At 58.6% G+C, this 17,957-nt stretch overlaps 6 protein-coding genes across 6 annotated transcripts; 3 read left to right on the top strand and 3 right to left on the bottom strand.

The window, feature by feature from the left end:
* Nucleotides 1–238: 238 nt before the first annotated feature.
* Nucleotides 239–2,889, bottom strand: CcaverHIS019_0211260 (uncharacterized protein; the record flags this gene model as incomplete). Its single annotated transcript, XM_060598214.1, has 8 exons — nt 239–1,277; nt 1,309–1,327; nt 1,366–1,439; nt 1,484–1,569; nt 1,600–1,876; nt 1,910–2,085; nt 2,121–2,194; nt 2,226–2,889. The coding sequence occupies 8 exons, from the start codon at nt 2,887–2,889 to the stop codon at nt 239–241; spliced, it is 2,409 nt and encodes an 802-aa protein (XP_060455030.1).
* A 2,464-nt stretch (nt 2,890–5,353) lies between these two features.
* CcaverHIS019_0211250 (uncharacterized protein) lies at nt 5,354–6,813 on the top strand (the record flags this gene model as incomplete). The annotated part of the gene is made up of 7 exons (XM_060598213.1): nt 5,354–5,637; nt 5,669–5,917; nt 5,949–6,119; nt 6,154–6,293; nt 6,331–6,529; nt 6,564–6,628; nt 6,779–6,813. The coding sequence occupies 7 exons, from the start codon at nt 5,354–5,356 to the stop codon at nt 6,811–6,813; spliced, it is 1,143 nt and encodes a 380-aa protein (XP_060455029.1).
* Nucleotides 6,814–7,297: 484 nt separating this feature from the next.
* On the top strand, nt 7,298–10,460 carry EFR3 (uncharacterized protein; the record flags this gene model as incomplete). The annotated part of the gene is made up of 2 exons (XM_060598212.1): nt 7,298–7,542; nt 7,763–10,460. 2 exons carry the CDS (start codon nt 7,298–7,300, stop codon nt 10,458–10,460), a joined length of 2,943 nt encoding a protein of 980 aa, XP_060455028.1.
* Nucleotides 10,461–10,858: 398 nt separating this feature from the next.
* Nucleotides 10,859–12,539, bottom strand: CLB4 (uncharacterized protein; the record flags this gene model as incomplete). Its single annotated transcript, XM_060598210.1, has 7 exons — nt 10,859–10,866; nt 10,900–11,585; nt 11,630–11,682; nt 11,719–12,125; nt 12,187–12,217; nt 12,280–12,468; nt 12,531–12,539. The coding sequence occupies 7 exons, from the start codon at nt 12,537–12,539 to the stop codon at nt 10,859–10,861; spliced, it is 1,383 nt and encodes a 460-aa protein (XP_060455027.1).
* Nucleotides 12,540–14,265: 1,726 nt separating this feature from the next.
* ARC35 (uncharacterized protein) lies at nt 14,266–15,645 on the bottom strand (the record flags this gene model as incomplete). Its single annotated transcript, XM_060598209.1, has 5 exons — nt 14,266–14,495; nt 14,783–15,211; nt 15,264–15,508; nt 15,553–15,599; nt 15,631–15,645. 5 exons carry the CDS (start codon nt 15,643–15,645, stop codon nt 14,266–14,268), a joined length of 966 nt encoding a protein of 321 aa, XP_060455026.1.
* Nucleotides 15,646–16,216: 571 nt separating this feature from the next.
* LAG1 (uncharacterized protein) lies at nt 16,217–17,738 on the top strand (the record flags this gene model as incomplete). The annotated part of the gene is made up of 8 exons (XM_060598208.1): nt 16,217–16,275; nt 16,347–16,379; nt 16,415–16,551; nt 16,584–16,785; nt 16,818–16,953; nt 16,988–17,179; nt 17,224–17,328; nt 17,361–17,738. The coding sequence occupies 8 exons, from the start codon at nt 16,217–16,219 to the stop codon at nt 17,736–17,738; spliced, it is 1,242 nt and encodes a 413-aa protein (XP_060455025.1).
* Nucleotides 17,739–17,957: the final 219 nt, after the last annotated feature.

The raw sequence follows: 17,957 nt of genomic DNA, 5'->3' as shown, positions 1-17,957 counted from the left end.
GTAGAATGGAGGAATGGAAGAAGGTGACCTAGTCTACATTGCACAGCATACTATTACACTTCAGCTCGCATCTAAGGACAGTTCTATAGACGCTCACCCGTCCTTCACAGTTCGCGCCGAGCCTCGCCCCCTCTTCCATCCCTCCGAACACCACCAACCCCACACCACTATCCTCGCACCGCTTCACCAACCCCACCAACCCCGCCCTCGCATCGCCTCGTCTCGCCGTGCTCACGGCCTACCGCAGCTCCTCCTCGATCACCACCGCGTCTGCATCGTACCACGGCTGCGCCTCTGCTGGCGCGCCGATAAAGTTCAGCAGCGAGTTCCAGCTCTGCATGTCGTCAGCCGCCGGGAACGCCGCCGCACTAGGATCGTACGGCGGACGTGGCTCCCATGGCCTCCCCGCAGGCAACCACTCCTCAGCTGGCGGAGCGAGGGTAAGCGCCCCGTTTCTCACGTGCGGTACCGGCACGTCGACGTGGACAGGTTCTGGAGCGGGTGGGGGCACAAGCTGCTGAACTGGCGACGGGTGGGGATGCGTACCCCTCATCACGTCCGCCTTGCTCAGCATCATGTCGAGCACCTGCAGCTCCGAGTCTGCCGAGTGATCGCGTGCTGCTCGCCGCTCAGCTGCAATGTATGCGATGAACAGTGCGCGAATCTCGTCGTAATCGTATACCCTGTCTTCGCGCTTGTTCCGGGCCAGTAGGAGACCCAAGATACATGCCGGTGCGAAGCCGGACGCAACCGTCATCCACTTGAACCTGTCGAGAGCCTCTACATCCTCCTCCAACAGATGGAGGCGGTTACGCAGCTCTGCCCCAGCGGAAACTACGCACGCGATCCGGCTTTCAGTGTACCCGTTATGCAGGAGATATGGGCGGTGGAGCGCGATCCGCGCTTGATGAAACTTGGAGATGAGTGTCTGTCGCTGCAACCTGAGCCATGAGTATTGCTCGTCCCATCTCAAGTCCGGGTCGTAGAGGTTGAACACGGGCGGCAGGTTGCGTATCCATTCAACCATGAGGTGTTCGCACGCCATGACGTCTGCATGCTTGCGGGGCGAGAGGCCGAAGCATGTCGTTAAGATGCGCCCGATAATCTGCGCCAGGCGATAGTGCAGGATTAGGAAGGTTGACTTTGTGGGTGTCGTCAGAGGCCAGTTTGGGCGTGGGAGAACAGGCAGCTCGCTGTCGGGGATGTTGGCTGGCGGAACGACAGAAAACTTGTCGTCGTGAATAGCAAGCGGCCTGCCGAGGAAGTACGAGATGGACCTGGGGTGAGGCTGGGCGTTGAGTGGCATACCTGTCCAGGCAGTACATTTCTGCTGTCAGCTTGGAGGCAGAAAAAGAGCGGACTCACGTGCCCAGAGCCGCCGGCGTAGCTCGGCTTCCTGCGGAGGCAGGTCCTTCCACTTCTCGCCGTCGATGTGAAATCTGGCGTCAGTGGGCGGCAGTGCGGCAGGCTTTGTGGCACATACCCCTGCGCCTCGGAGGCACGCACGGCGCTACCAAGCATGTTCCATGCCTCGGGGACCCGCCGGGTCATGACGAGGTAGTGGGAGAGCTAGGTCAGTCATGCCACAGAGGCGCTTACGAGAGAGTATGCGCGGACCGTGTCAATAGATTCGCCGCCAAAGCTCGGGGCCTCGGACAGTGCACAGCGCGCACCGACGAAGAACTGGTTACTAAGCGTGACAGGGTCTGTGGAAGGGCTGGGCTGGCGGTCGAGCAATGCACCAAACGCCAGCACGATCTGAAAGAGAGCGAACCAACGGACATCGATGCGGGTCATGTCCTCAAACTCGCCCTTGATTGCCCAGAATGTGCCGTACTTGGCCCGAAAGTCCGACTCGTGCAACATATCCATCCACCTGCTGTCAGTTTGGCTGCAGCTCTGGGCGCACGAGTTGGCAAGTGTGAAGAAAATGTCGACATACCGCTCACAGAGCGAGCGAGGAGGAAGTCGACTGTCGAGCGCCCGGATATGTGACGCCAGGCTATAAGGTCCTTGGTCGAGCTCGCTGAGGCTCGGTAGTCGGTAGTGTGTGTCACTGACATTGAGGCGCTCCTTCCGCACGCCCTGGAATCAGACTAGGCCCCACTCCAAAGACTCACGCTCATTTCTTGGAAGAACTCGGCCGCGGCGCGCGGACCGAAGTGCGACGTCCCGTAGAACTGGAGCTGGTGGTCTGGTGTCAGCCGGCTCAATGTGACACTCACGGCCACTCTCGTCGCCATGTCCCTCAACAGCCAGACTGCCGTACCCGAGAGCACCGTTCTCCTGCATGTAGAGGCCGTCCTCCTGCTGGCTGCCCCAACTGTCAGGGGTCCGCGTACCCCTGAACTGGGACTGAGACTGGGGCTGGGGAGGACGTGGCCCGCCCCGCTCCCAAGGCGGAGGCGTGGGTGTCTGGGCGCTCGCCCTCTCTGAAGACACTGGGATTGAGTGGTGTACGAGGTCTTGCAGGCTAGGTCGGCGGGTTGGTGGAGGGTCTGACCGGTCGTCACCGGGAGAGTTGAGGAGAGGGCTGGAGAGCTTCTCAACAAAGAAGGCCGGACGTTTAGGCGAACGCGTGTCCGATTCGTTCGATTTGCGCTTGAACGGATTGTCACTGTCGTCCGAAGCCGAGCCGCTGCTCATCCGTGCGGTGGCAGAGCCCTCGGAATGATCGCTGTATGGACGGGGGCGAGGCTTGGGCTTCTGGTCTGGGAAGCGACACAGGTCATTGACGTTGCGTTTCGCACAGTGATGGCATGGTTGGAGGCCGTCGCACCGTTGTTTGCGGCGGTTACACTCTGTGCAGGCGGTGGGTTGGCGGCCGCGCCGGCGGAAGCGGGGATCGTGGCTCAAGTTGAGGGGGGACATGATGCGGTCGAACTGCATGGGTCGGGACATGTGCTGTGTTGGGAATGGGACACCTGTTGGTGTATGATGCGGCGTGTGGTGAGTTGGAGTGTGGGTGTGCGGAGTGAACGGTGTACTGAAGGGTGGGGTGAAGCCGACGGCGCGGGGTGGGGTGGCGAGATCCGGCACGTCCCAGGGGAAGGTGGGTGCGCTCGGTGTGCGGGGTGACATGATTAGATTCAGGATCGCCGGGGTCGGGATAGGTATAGTTGTTGTCGGTCGGTAGTGGTCTCGGACTCGGGGTGCTCGATGAGGTAGTGGCGAGATCGAGGCGGAGGCGATAAGCGAAAGCGGGGTGGGGGGGAATGAAGGGGGAAGGAAGGGGGAGAAGGGGTTGAAGGGGGTGATATGGAGTTGAGAGGGAGGGGTTGAGGAGGAGAACTAGTCCGAGATGATGGGGCGCGATGTGTTAATGAGAAGAGTAAGCCAAAGTCCAACCAAGTTGAAGGATGAATACCTAAACCCAAAGGGGGAGAGAGAGAGGGAGAGAGGGAGGGGGGGGGAAAGCGATGGGTACAACCGTTAGAAGCGAAGCCAACTGGCGGCGATCGCGACGATCCCTCCTCCAGCTTCGCCTTCCTAGTCTCTAGTACTTTGTGAGAGCGTTGCCAGTAGTATAGTGTATGCGGACATGGGCGCAGGGGCCGGCTTCTTGTGTTTGTGCTTCGTGTGAGGGGTAAAATGAAGGAGTACGACGATGCGTATCGACACATGGTAAACTTGCTTATTCAGGAGGCTGCTAGAGTGCCTGCAAACTGTTGGACATTCTCCTGTAAATGAAGAGATAAGAGGAGAGACCAAGTACTCAAAGTCAGCCGATCAGGCGCGGTGGCTCGTGCACCGTGTAGCAAAGGGGGGTCCGTGTCCTCTGGTGAGAAGAGTGCAAACTGGCATCAACGTGAGAGAGAGCAAAGTCAGCTCACTCGAGAGCTTATGAGGTTTCGAGTGACAGGATGGTTGAATATGAGGATAGCTATCCATAGCCCAAGGGCACTTGAGGGTTTTGTTAAAGGGCACTTGAAGTTCTAGAGCGGCAGGCGGGCAGGTGGGGTATGTGGTACCTGTTGTGTTGTGCCACAACGGAATGACGCAGTGGCTGTGGTAGTGGCAGTACATGGCATGTAATGCCAAACGCAGAATCAAACCAATGTCTTATGGATTGTAGTTTGTAGACTGGTCAACGACAGTCAGCAGAGCAGCCGTCGGACATGGAACAATGGACTGGGCCGATAAAGGACGCCACTGGATCTAGTGCTGTTCGGGTCACATTGAGTGCTCGGCTCGTCGATTCGGCCTCATCAGGTTATACTGGTTATGACTGGGCGTGACTTCCAGTAGATCGGGGCCTGACTTAGGGTCACTCGGTCATGTCTTGATTACAGTCGAACAGGAGTGCAGGCTCAGACTACCAGTATAGAATGCGTATCATGGGCAGAACAACGCCGTCACCAGTGACCGACAAGGTCTGCGGTCCGAGTGCGGCGGCGTCCATTGTCCTGTACGCCTCGCACTGACAACCCCACCCCCGATCCTTCCATGTGCGAGCTTGCCGGGCCTCGGCAGTCGGCAGCCAGAGCCTTCCTGGATGAGGCAGACACAGCAGTGCCGCGAGATCCGTGCACCGTGTCTGTGTGGTGGCGTGGTGGCGTGTGTGGATAGGGTCGGCGGCGTACAGGAAGGAATGTATCCAGAGAGCCAGAAAGGAGGGTTTGACCACTGAGCGCGTACAAACCTCCTTTGCCCTCTGTCATAAACAATAGCCTCGCCGTCTCTAAACCACCTCGGCATACATCCCTCGGCGGGTGACCCAGTCATCCCCGGTGTACTCACCTTCGGTACTCCTCTCCCTCTTCCGGGCAACCTGTCCCCAGCCCAACGGCCACTGTCCCAGCCCACAGTCCCAAACGCGCCGCCCCGGACGCCCTCGTCCGGTACGCCAATCTTCTTATCCCAGCGTCATTCCCTCCTCACCTTCAGATCCCACCTCCCAATCCTTCGCCATCCATCCTCCCTCCTCGTCTTTCAACGACATCTTGCAGAGCATCCGTCGCCGTCGATCGATCGAGCGACCGTCCCATCCCGGTCCGTGCGCCACTGGTTGAGTGTGAGTAACATTCAGCGCGGCGTTGACAACTAGCTCGACCGAACAGTAGAGGGGCATACGAGCTTGCACGGAGCAGACTCCTCCCTCCCATCTTGATCCGCACCGCCTGAAACGCGTCCCCCCGCTTCCGACTCCCACTGTCTACCCACCGGCCGCCGCGCCCACACGACACCCAATCAACCCAGCCCGCTACCTCTCACGCTTTCCCAATCCCGTTAGGTCGTCAAACAGCCATATTCCTTACCCCGAGGAACCTTTGCTTTTTGTTTCCTCCTCTCTTCCTCCTCCCTTTGTACACCTGTCCACTTACCATTACCGCAGTACATCTGCAACCGCACCATGGGCGCTTGTGTCTCCAAGGCCAACTTGACAGAAGACGCACCGAGTGGTGCCACGTCTCGCGAGATCGACAAGCAGCTCCGCGAGGTTAGCACCGGCCTGTTCTTGAGATGGCGGCTGGCACGGGCTGAGCGCAAGCTTACGCAGCAGGAGGAGAAGCGTCTCCAGGGCGAGGTCAAGCTACTGCTCCTCGGCTCGGGTGCGTCGGGCAAGTCGACCGTTTTGAAGCAGATGCGATATATCCACGCCAGGTCGTTCGCCCCCGATGAGATCGAGGACTATCGGTGAGCAAACCAAAGGTTGGGCTAATGGCAGCAAAATCGTCTTCGCCAACATTGTCGACGGGATGCGCAGCATCATCGACACGATGGACGAGGAGGCGATGCAGGTCGCGCACGAGAACCGGCCGTTCATCTCCTTGGTTGACAACGAGTACCCGATCAACACGGGCGAGGCTTTTCCCCTGCATTACCTGCATGGCCTCAAGAGACTGTGGGACGATCCCGGGGTGCAGTCTTGCTATGCACTCGCGTACGAGTTTGCGCTGCAGGAGAACATGCCCTAGTGAGAAATCAACACGGACAGGCTTACCCAGTTTCTACGCCGACCTCGATCGCCTGTTTGATCGCGAATACAAGCCGACAAACGAGGACATTCTGCGCGTGCGTTCCAAGACGACCGGTATCTCCGAAACGCGCTTCGAGATCAGCAACCTCACCTTCCGCCTCTTCGATGTTGGCGGGCAACGCTCCGAGCGGCGTAAATGGTCAGCTGATTGGCTGTCAGTTAGCTGACACCAGGGCGAGCTGTTTCGAAAATGTCACGTCGATCATCTTCCTGGCCGCCCTCAGCGACTATAACTCATGCCTCATCGAGGACCGCGACAGCAATGGCATGCACGAAGCACTTGCGCTGTGGGAGAGCATCGTCAACTCGCAATGTATGTCGCCTTCACCTTCTTACCCAGCTGATGGCAGGGTTCATCAAGAGCTCGATGATTCTCTTCCTTAACAAGGCCGACCTACTGGTAGAGAAGATCAAGGACCCCAAGCAGCAGGTCTCTACATGGTTCCCGGACTTCCCCGGCAAGCCGGGGTCGTACAACGACGCGGTCGAGTACTTTAAGAAGAAGTTCCGCAGTCTCAACCACAACATAAACAAGGAGATATATGTGCAGTGAGTGGCAGGCTTGGGGGCAGGGCTGAGTCAGTGTGACGACGGCCACGGATCAGCAACAGCTCAAGGTCGTCATGGCGGCGGTGACGGATACGATTGGTGAGTGCGATGTGCGAGTGGTGCGAACGGCGCGGGAAGGTGGGAAGGTGTAACAGCCATGTTCATCAACGTGCGCATTTCTTGAGCAACAGACGGAATGCGTGGATCGACAGTTGGCTCCAAGCTAAGCGGGCGAGACACTGATGGTAGTGCGTAACTCGCTTCGCGACATGGCGATTCTGTAGTTGTGGTGTCGTTAATAGGGTGTTTAGTAGTTTGTTGTGCTTGGGAGATGGACGGATGCATGATCAACTGCTTCCGATTCTGTGGCCAAGCTGTGAATGACCGCACGCACCCCAGGCACTGTAATTGAAACAACACAGACTCTAATGAATCAATTACCCAGTACTTCGGAAACATTACCCAACCCATTTGCGCGGTTCGACGGATGTCGGATGAGGCACGTTCGCCTACCTCGACTTGTTCGTCATCAATCCATCACTTCCAGCAGAGACAACATCGACCTCACGGACAAGCATTCAGCAGGCCCGGTCTTTGTATTTCACACTCCCTCATCCTAGGCCCGATCCATCCTAGGCTCGTGCGTCAAACTTGTGTCGACGGCCGAGCTCTCACACTCTCTAATCCGTTGTCCTAGTCAGCCCAACCTCCCCCCTCACCTCCCCCTCACCCCTCTTCACCCGCTGCGCTCAACGGGTGCTCGCCACTATGGGCTGCCTTGGATGCTGCACGCAGCTCAACCCTGAGATCGCGGCGCTGCAAGACTGCTACCCGCCTTCCAAGGACCTCGTCAAGTCCAGCCCAGAGTTCATGCCCATGTCCCAGGACATGAGCAAGCTCACTTACTATGCTAAGAACAAGCCCAGCTCGCTCGCCAAGATAGGAGATGAACTTGAGAAGCGCGTCGTCAAGGAGGCCAAAGCTAGTACTGGCGGGTATCCCAAGAGCCGCGCGTGAGTTTGGCCTGCTAGCTTAAGGCTTCCTTCCTGTTCCGTTGCCCTTTGTGGTCTGCTCCGTCTGGCTGTCGACTTCCTCTTCTCATCCTACTCCCCTACAGCGTGACAGTCGCGCAGGTCGGGGCCGTTTCTTTCCCGGCCCTCCCACGCATCCCCCGCTCTACACATCATCCCCATTCAACCCCGCTGTGGCCCGACTTGCAAACACTAACCCCAGCGCCCTCTTAATCTCCCTCGTAATCCTCTACAAGCTTCTCACCGAGTGCAAGCGCGACATAGGCCTATTTTCTCGCCAAGCTTTGCGCGCCATATCCGCAGCTCTCGATGTCAAGATCTACCAGACGAACAAGGTCGACCTCGAGGCCATCTCGCGCGCTGGCAACTGCTTCGTCGCACTCACCCAAGGCACGGACGGTGGGTCGATCGGCGTCGATGACGCCCTCACATCGGCCTACCTCGAGGTGCTCGCCAAGTTTGCTGCGTTCTCCAGCTCCGGCCCAACCGGCACCGTGCGCAACGAGAAGGGCGACGACGAGGACCAGAGCCGCGCGCGCCTCCTCGGTCTGCGCGGCCTCACGGGTGCGAGCACGAGCGACGCGGCGTTTAGTTCGGGCGAGTTCCTGCGGCAGGCGCAGATCATCGTGCCCGCCCTACTAGCGGTACTGCAGGAGACGCCTATGAGCGAGCTCAAGGGCCTCGTGCACCGGAGTAGACGTCGGTCCGCCCTTGGACCCCTCATCACCGAGGTGTCTTCCAGGCCCCGGCCCCCACCGAGCCTCAGCGAGCACGTCGTCGGTGAGAAGGGCCCGAGCGCGGACGATGTGACGAGTGCCGCATTCCGGTGCCTGTACGAGTTTGTGGCTGAGTGCCACACCAGCCAAGCGAGCCATGTGCTCGACGTCGTGCTGGTATACTTTGACAAGCGTGGGGTGTGGCGTGACGTCGAGCGGTGCTGCGTCATCACTGAGACCCTCGCACAGGCGATGCAGCTGCAGAGCCGCTTTGTTGTGCCCACGCGCATCGTCGAGCTCCTCGTCAACATGCCCGACGACCAGCCGCCAACCGACAAGCACATGAGCATCCTCGCCATGGTCACGACTGTGCTCACGTCGAGTGTGAGCCTCGTCGGTCTCGCAGTCACCGACATCCTCTCAAGCCTGATCTCTGTGATTGAGCGCCGCGTCGCTCTTGACGCGAACGACGCGCTCCTCACCCCGCTCGTGAACTGCGTCTCATCGCTTGGTACGCACATCTACTATGTCGACCAGATCAACGACATTGTAGAAGAGACTACCCTCCAGATGATGAGCATCCCCGTCACGAACCCTGCGCGGCAGGAGATCCTCCGCGTCCTAATCCACTGCATTACCGGCGTGATGGTCGCCGCAGACCGTGGCGACGAGATTGAGGCCGAGGCTCGCGAGCGCCCAGCCTCCCCACTCCCGATGGACAAGGGCAAGGGGCTTGCCCTCGACAGTCCAGCCGTCGAGATGCCTCGCGCGCGCGACGCCGGCCGGCGTAACCCCATCGCCCCCGAGGTGTGGCAGGAGACTCTCCCCCTCCTCTGCGAGAGCAGCTATCCGGTCCGCGCGGCGTACGCCCGTGCCCTGATCTTCTATCTCCAGACCGAGCTGCCGCGCGACAAGCGGCCGAGACCCGACGAACCGAACATTGTACGTTTCTGCCAAGCCGTCAATGCGGCAGTTTACACGCTTGCCATGTCGTCCCGTCTTGGGCAGGGCGAGCCGCTATCTGGCCCACCAACGCCGAGCCGCTCCAGCTCGGCGAACATGCTCGGGAGCGGGGCTAGCACTCCTCCCCGCGGCCAGGGGGGCATCGTCAGCTTTGTCGTGTCGGAACCCACGCCCGTCGACACTCCAACCGGCACAATTTCGCATGTGCCTAATGGCAACGACCGCTCGCACGCCGGGGCAGCGGCCACCTCGGCCTCGGCCAACGGCGCGGGAACGCCTGGCAGTGGTGCCGTCACGCCGCCGCGCAAGCCTCTGCGGGGTGGGCGCAGAGTCTCGCTGCCGCTCAACCGCCTCATCACGGTTACCGAGCCGGGGCCTTTCGACGCCGTTGCCACGCCGTTCGACTACGCAGCAATCCTAGCCCTCATGGGCGAGCTACACGCGGCCGTCCCCTCCGCCGCACTGGAGACGTCCGCGCCAATGCTATTCGCGCTGGATAGTGACGCAGGTAACGAACTCACCAGACGCCCAGGCATGTCTGGCGCCTATGTTCTCGAGCGTCGGCGGGCTGTCCGCGAAACTCTCCTAATCCTATGGCGGCACATCTCGCGCTCGTGGGGCGTCTTCTCCGTTCTGGGAATGGCGGAACACGCCCTTGCCAGCTTACCTGAACCGTTTGTGGTTCCCGACCCCCGATCTGCGCCCGACGGCGAACTTCCTCGCCCCGAGACGCCAGTCGAGTTCGTGCGTGATGAATCCGAGGCTGAGAGCGCCGCCGCCTCCCAGCCCATCCTCAACTGGCGTGATATTACCGCCGCCTTCGCCAACTCGTCCGCTGTGGAGATGGGAACTGGACGAGACGCACAGGGAATCACCAGGGTTTTCGGGGCAAAGTGGAGCGTCGAGGATGCGTTGCGGAACGCAACGGAGCGGTTTGCCCGCCCTGCACCAGCACCGGAGGCGACGCCGTTCATGGCTATCCCGAATGCCAGTTACCAGTCTTTTGGACGGCCTGTTAGCCGCGCCGTTGAGGTAGGCGATCTCCGCGACGCGCTTGCGGGCGGGGCGGAGACTGGGAGCGCAGCGCAGAGCGTTGCTAGTATGTCATCGAGCGCGCCGACGAATGGCGCGCCAAAGGGTAAGCCCGATGCCAAGGAGATCCTCAAGGAGATCTTCAAGGAGAAGCGACCTCGCGGCGTCGCGGCCAGCGCGCCGGCTTAGGTACAGGGCCGAACGAGAACCCCCCTTTCCAAACTGTTTTGCCGGACTAGCACGCATTAGATATTCCCACCATTAGATTCCATTCTTAAGAGTCCCCATATTGCAATCAAGCCACACCATTATTACAATCAGCGATCAGCGATCACACCATACCCTCTCTTATATCGATGCCATGACATGGGGCTAAAGGGCACAAGCCTACTGACGAGGTAATGCGGGAGAATGATGGAAAGGATACGGGGCAGGAGACTGGCACTAGGCGCACGATGGACACGAGATAGGCGTCACAAAAGACTAGATCTGGCCAGTTCACGCAGACAAATTAGCGCACGAGACGATCGTGTGTGCTTATACAGAGCGCGCGGCGGCGCGAGACACGGGCAAATACAGGGTCCGTTTCATTCTTCTGCGGTCAGCTTGGCTCGTTGTGACGACTTACGAGAAGCCCAGGTCGTCTCGGCGTGGGTGTGAGCCCAGTCGACGGCAAACGTCGAGGCTCTCAGGAACTTCTTGTTCGCGTACTTCTTGTAGACGTAGACCTTGTCGAAACCCTCCTCGACAAGCCGCTCGCAGAGAAGCACGGCACCAGGGATGAGCTGGCGCTCCGTGAAGTTCGAGTAGAAGACGAAAGCGTCGTCCCACGTCCCCCCGAGCATCTTGCGCGAGAGGTACATGCCGATGGCCGCGATCATACTCGGCTTGCAGCGCAGGAAGCGGTGGTCGAGCAGCGTCACCTCCATGAGGAACTTTGAGAGTGTTCGCGTCTGGATGTCGTAGTCGTCCGCTTTGGAGATGCGGCGCACCCACGAGTATGGCGAGCAGTACTGCGACACGTTGAAGTCGAGAGTCTGAAGGACGATGCGCTCGCCCTTGAGAATGTCGTCCTTGGTGTAGCCGTTCTCGGTCATGAAGACAAACTCGTCGACACTGGGCGCCAAAATCTCCTCGTACTTGGCGGCGATGAACATGGCTGTCACGCCTACAAGCTGAAGCTTGCTCAGTGACACAACCCGCACAGACAGGAAGCGGTCAATGATGTTTACGGCAATCCAAAGCGTCTCTGGAAGCATGTGGTACCGCATGTGCACCTGCAACAACCAGTCAATCAGGGTTGTGCGCATCGTCCTGACGATCAGCCCACGCCAAACAAGCAAACAAGCCGCACTCACCAGTCCGTCTCTGTCTGGAACGCCATGTAGTTGGGGTTCGGCATGACCAACCCCTAGGGCGTTAGCAATGGCCGACAGGGGTACCCCACCTCCATGATTTCCATGTGCTTGAAAATCTCGTCGGCGTACTCTGCCACCATTGTCGTGTCAAACTCGTCGATGTCGTCTTCAAAGTGAAGCCTGATCCGGTCGATCTCGTTGTCGGCGTTGATCGCCTCCTCTGTAGACAACCGTGTCCAGTCTTCTTCTTCCATGTCGAGCTCGTCGTCGCTCATCGCTCGCACAGTGTCATCATCTGTCTCGAACGCCTCGTCGAGCATGATCCCGTGGTCGACGTCCATGCCCGCCATAAAGTCCCCCCTGTCCCCGACCGCCGTGGCGCGGTCTGGCCGTGTGCGAGCTGGGACGGGTGCGATGGGTCTGGTGTTGGATGGGTAAACATTGTGGACCTGTGACCTGTTGGCCAGTGGTTGACGCTGGGTCTGTGACACCTTGCCTATGCATGTTAGTTGTGGTGACGGCGGGTCGGACCGCAAATGGCAATTCAGCCGACTTACCATTCTGGACTGGTGCAGGAGCCTCGTTGTGCTGCGAGTCAGTCACCATACCAATACCCGAGCGCATCGGAACAAACACGCCAAACAACTTACACCAATTGCCCCGAGGGCGTTCCGAGTGCGCTTGGAGTCGACCTTGCCGTTGACCTCCTTGATGTTGCCTTCCTTCTGGGTAATGCCACTGCGCGTTGTTGGCTTGGCTGCTCGCACGGCATTGGTAGCTCGTGGAATGACGTTCTCGTCGTTGAGTCGACGGGTTGCCGCTCGGCGGGGGTTGGCCGTCTGAATTGTTAGCATGTGCGATGGGACGCCTCCTGGGTGGTGTAAAGGGAAGGTGTACTCACTCGGTTCATGTTTGGATGAATGGGAAACGCGGGCAGTAGGTACCGCTGTTCGGGGTAGAGGGTAGAGTATGTGATGTGCCAGGCGGAGAGTGGGCTATGTCGGCGGCGTGCCGTCGTCTAGTCCAGGTGATGCCTGATACAAGACTGGGATGATGATTAGGAGCAAGGAAGAGATGTGGAGGGCACGGTGGGGAGTGCTTGGTAGCCTTGGTGCGAGCAACCCCAAACCTGAGCGCTGCCTAACGAGGCTAGCGATGCTGGTACCGGATGCAGGATGTTGTGTTGTGAGAGTGGGGAGGGGATAAGGGGGAAAGGGGGAAAGGGGTTGTGAATGAGGAGGGAGAATAGATGGACAATATAGGAGGGAGAGGAGAGATGTAAGGAAGAGCTGAGGATGAGAATGAGGATGAGGATGAGGATGAGGATGAAGATGAGGATGAGGATGAGAAGAGAGAAGAGGAGAGGGAGAAAGACAAGTCTAAGTAGGTGCGAGTGGTTGATGTTTGTTGGGATGAATGCTAATACAGAGCCAAGAGTGACCTAGCATAGGATAGGATAGGATGGGACGGATGTTTGAGGTTTACTTGGTCACTCTTCACCCTGCCATTTGGGTTGAGCTTTGGGGGGTCTAATTCAGGTACTACTAGGGCATAGGGTAGTAAGGAGAGTGGCAACACGAGGGCGAAGGCTGGACATGCTCCAAACACCACCACTCCAAAGAAAGTAAATCCGTCGCGCCCACATACTAATAACGGAACCAAATATCAAATCAATTGTCTGCTAATCTCACCAAGGTTTGGGCTTGTAACCAAGACTGACCAAACAGAGTACTGTCCCTGGCGGATGCGGCTGGTGGGTTGGGTCACATTCAGGACTTGGCACACCCGCATACCCAACAAAACCGCACATGCTCACAAGCTAGCTCGCAACATGTTGCTCCCAGAGTACCAGAGTTGCGAGTCTAGTCTACATGCTCTGCTGGTCAGCTGCTGAACCAGACAGTTAATGAACACCGAGTTGACTCGTTTTGTTTTTTGAATCTTGGTTTCATTCCTGAGCGCAGCGAGCACATTGAGACATGAACGGGGCGCTGGCGGAGATTGTCACCGATAGCTGAGGGGTATGTGATCCGGTTTGGAAAGGGGGTTGCCTGGGTCGTTCGGCTTGGAGTATACGCAAGCAAGCCCATCCCAGACGCTGCTGCTCAATTCTCGGCTCGAGAGTCGTGCGACGCGCATTACTCGCGCGTACTCATTTGGACAGGCAACTGGTAACGATGACGTTGGCCAGTTGTCATCAGCATGTCACGCGTTCTCGAACAACCACAGGCCACAAGTTGTGCGGTCTGGTCAGACGACACTCTACAATTCACGGTCAGTGTCGTGCCCGATGGACGTGCAGGCTGGTTTGGGTTGGCGGGGCGTAGGCTAATGAAATCAAGCACTGCCGCTGTGCCTCTTGGCCTCGACTGCGTGGGCATTCACAGGCTGACTCTTGGTCGTTTGAGTAAGTGGGATATGTGGGTGGACTGGGGTTCAGCACCAGCGACGTTGTCAGAGAACATGTGCTGACGGTTAGCTGCTCTCCACTTGGCTTTCTTCCTCCGCTTTCAACAAGTTGGCGCCAATGAGCTTTTGCGTCCCAGAGTTATGCTCGTGAGGTACCTAGTTGCGGGCCTTGGGCTGCTTCCTGTAATCTGTACATTGCCTCTCGCAGTCTCTACAACGAAACCTCTCTAGCGCGAACGGAACGTGCGGCCCGTGACGGTCCGGCGCTCCTTCTCCTCCGACTCGGGCTTGGCGCGGTTGAGCACCTTGAGGAACTCGGCGACGCGGAAGCGCATGCGCGACTGCATGTATGCCTTGGAGCACTTGATGTGGTAGTGCAGGTAGTCGCGGAAGAGCTGGATGTGGGAGATGGTCGAGAACGCCTGCGCCGGGTTGGCAAAGTGGCGGGGAGCGAGGACTGGGGTTAGTCGAATGCGACACAATGGAGACTGAGGCACAGGAGACACAAGACATGAGCAAGGGCGGCAGTTGGAGGGTTAAGACGACGAAAGATTGTGAAGTACAAGGACAGATCGCTGACTGCCCAAGAATACCTCAGCTTCGCGGAGCGTGATCACCAGAGAGCGGTCACTCCGTCACTCAACCTCCGGGCTCCTCCATCAACTGGGTAACAGGCGCCCACCGTCCCTTCCATACCGCCCTGTCCTGTACTCGCCTGCGGCCCCATAAAAGCCGTGGACTCACTGAAGGTGACGTATCCAACATTCTCGTGTCTCTTCAGCCCAGGGAGATGGCGGATCTCAAGCGGCGGCTCGCGGTTCGAGTACGTGACCTGCGGCGCGCTCTGCAAAGACTGGAGCTTGCGCGCGTCGTAAAACTCCTGCAGGAAGACGCGGCCGAAGATGCGGTCCGTCTCCTCCTTGAAGACAGTCGAGAAGATGACAGTGACGCGGTCGTGAGACGCGCGCACAAAGATGGCCTCTCCGTCGCGGTGGTTGATCGTCATCAGCTCGCCCTTGGTCTCCTGCTGCCCCGCGTCGGCCATCTGCGCACCCGCCGCGTCCTTATAGTTGGCCTGGAGTGCTTTCTGCTCCTCGAACGCGGCGTTGAACGGCGCAGCAATGGCGTTGCGCTTGATTAGGGAGATGTGGCGGATGAGCTCAGCGCGCTCGTCTGGGCGTCAGAACGACGTAATTGGGGAGTGAGATGGAGGACGGGAACTCACCTTGAGTCGCGGGGAGACGCTCCAGGTCGATGGCCAGTGACACATTGTACTCGGGCTCAGTCTCCGACTCGGGGACAATGTACCCTGCATACTCCTTCTCGAGGCTCTCGCGTGCGCCGTACTTGGCCAGGTCGGACCAGCACTCGATCGCCATGGACAGAACAATGACAGTCTTGGACTCGGGCGTCGAGAGGTGGAAGCGCACTGCGTCAAAGTCAACGAACTGAATGTCCGCGCGCGAGGGCCTAAAGTCAGCAAACGCAAACGCAGTGGGAAGTGTCGGGCGCACCTCTCAAAGCGGTCGGAGAGGACATCATGGATGATGACGTTGTGGGACTGGGTTAGCGTGATCGCGCGACGGACGTACCTCCAAAAGGATCATGGTGGGCAGCGTCGAGGTCGGTGGGGGCTCTCCGGAGCTTGTCCTATGAGGAGTGGAATAGCGGGATGGAGGGGAGCGGAGGGGTCGGAGGAGTTGGAAGATGGTGGTGGAGACGAGGCTCGAGTTCTTGGTGTGCGTGGTGCGTGGCCAGGCCAGTGGGTCATGGGCCAGTGATCCAGTGACGCAGAGGCACAGCACCCGGCAGCTCTGAACTTTGCCGCGTCATTCTCAATCCACGTGGTAGTAAGCCTGATACATTCAAGAATCAAAGATTGGATTTCTGGAAGGCTATTGAAATTCCACCGTTTCCTTAATTGTATCCCTAATCCCTGCCTCAGCCTGAGGAGTGGAAGTGGAAGGAAGGTGTGTCAAGATGGGCGCCAGGAGTACAGTATTGTTTCTAAAACCCATACAAGCCACCAAAAGGTCCTCAATCCCCGATCCCGAGACGCGACAAGACAAGGACATTCTTAACCGCCCATCTCTTCCTTCTTCTTCTCTCTTTACTTCTCCTTCGCTCCGCCCTCATTCACACACACACCCCCACACAGCACTCACGCAGAGGACTAACATGTCCGCCACGCCCGCGAACCGCCGGCGTCGCAGCTCGAGTGTCACAAGCGCACTCCGGTACGTCTTGCCCTCATGGCCCGTGCGCACATGACACGCGCCGGCCTCACTCATCAACATCTAACCCCCAGCCAGGTTCCCCTCAACAAGCAGACGTCGAACATGTGCGTCATCACTCAATCTATAGGGCTGATGGCAGGAACATGCGGGAGACTGTGCAGCCATTAAGCAAGGGCAAGGGCGCGCCGCGTCGCAGCGCATCTGACCTGCCGGACCGGTACAAGAGCCTGGGGATGAAGCGCGACTTCACGACGGGCCGCTGGATGCTTGTACCCTGTACGCTGAGAGCCGGACGAAACTGACAGCAGCCTCGGCGTTTGTGCTCATGATGATTCCGGTCATCCTGTGGGCCAACCAGTGGATGCTCATCGACCTCGGCCTCATGGGTCCGTACAAAGTCAACCCGTTCGCGTGGATGATCTTCCCGTCCTATCGCCTCCCGAACGGCCTGTACACCAAGGGCCTCCTCGACTTTGTGTTTATCGGCTACTACATCATCTTCTGGTCCTTGTGAGTACGCGGGCGAGGTGTGGCTGATGTAGTGTCCGACAGTTCGTCACCCTCTACATCCTCCGGCCGTTGGGCACGAAACTCGGCATTAAGGGCTCCAAGGTCATGCGCTTTACTGAGCAGGGCTACGCTGTCTTCTACTTTGGCATCATGGGTACTGCCGGCATTGTGAGTTTATACAAGTCTCCCCAGCTCACACCAGCTCGTCATGAAGCAGCTCCCAACATGGTGGTACAAGACCGAGAACTTCTGGCTCGGTTACCCGCACCGCGAGATGACCTGGCGGCTCAAGACGTACTACCTCGTCCAGGCTGCGTACTGGTGCCAGCAGACCATCATCCTTGCGCTCAAAATCGAGAAGCCCCGCAAGGACTTCAAGGAGCTCGTCGCGCACGTGAGTGCTCGCGCGGGCGCGTTTTACGTAGTTGCTAATCGCAGCACATTGTCACCCTCTGGCTCATCGGATGGAGCTACGGCATCTCGCTGACCTACATCGGCGTGTCCATCTTCGTGACGATGGACGTCTCGGACATCTTCCTTGCTGTAAGGTGTACGATTTCTCAAGCTAACGACAGTTTGCCAAGTGCGTCAACTACGTCAACGAAGCCTGGTCGAGCCCGCCCTTTGCGGTGTTTGTCTGCGTGTGGACTTACCTCCGCCACTACCTCAACATCAAGATCCTGTACTCTGTCTACACCCAGTTCGACCTGATCCCATGGGAGGAACGTCAGGTGTTCGACCCGCTAAACGACAAGTGGATGGTCGGATGGATGAAGTGGCAGATCTTCACGCCCATCTTCCTCCTCCAGTGCATCAACCTGTTCTGGTACTTCCTCATCTGGCGCATCCTCGTGCGCATCGTGCTCTTCGATGTCGCAAAGGACGACCGGTCCGATGACGAGGACTCGTCCGACGAGGCCAAGCAGGTCGGCGACGCCGACAAGGCCAAGTAAGCCGCGCGACCGGCCTGCGTGGACGGAGGACGAACAATCTGCGCGGTAGGTCTCGCCGCTGGCTCGACACTCGCGCACTTACCATACCACACGCGGCAGTTGACCGCTTAATCACTAGAGAGATGCAACAGTGGACAGACGCACGTCGTATCAAGACTACTCCTTATCATCAAGAGACTGACCATCAAGTACAAGACGGCGTTGACGTCGTACATTGCG

Source organism: Cutaneotrichosporon cavernicola, assembly GCF_030864355.1.
Source record: "Cutaneotrichosporon cavernicola HIS019 DNA, chromosome: 2".
NCBI classification, from domain to species: Eukaryota; Fungi; Basidiomycota; class Tremellomycetes; order Trichosporonales; family Trichosporonaceae; genus Cutaneotrichosporon; species Cutaneotrichosporon cavernicola.
The sequence above is the reverse complement of the archived record's forward strand: the minus strand, read 5'-3'. Positions and strand labels throughout refer to the sequence as shown.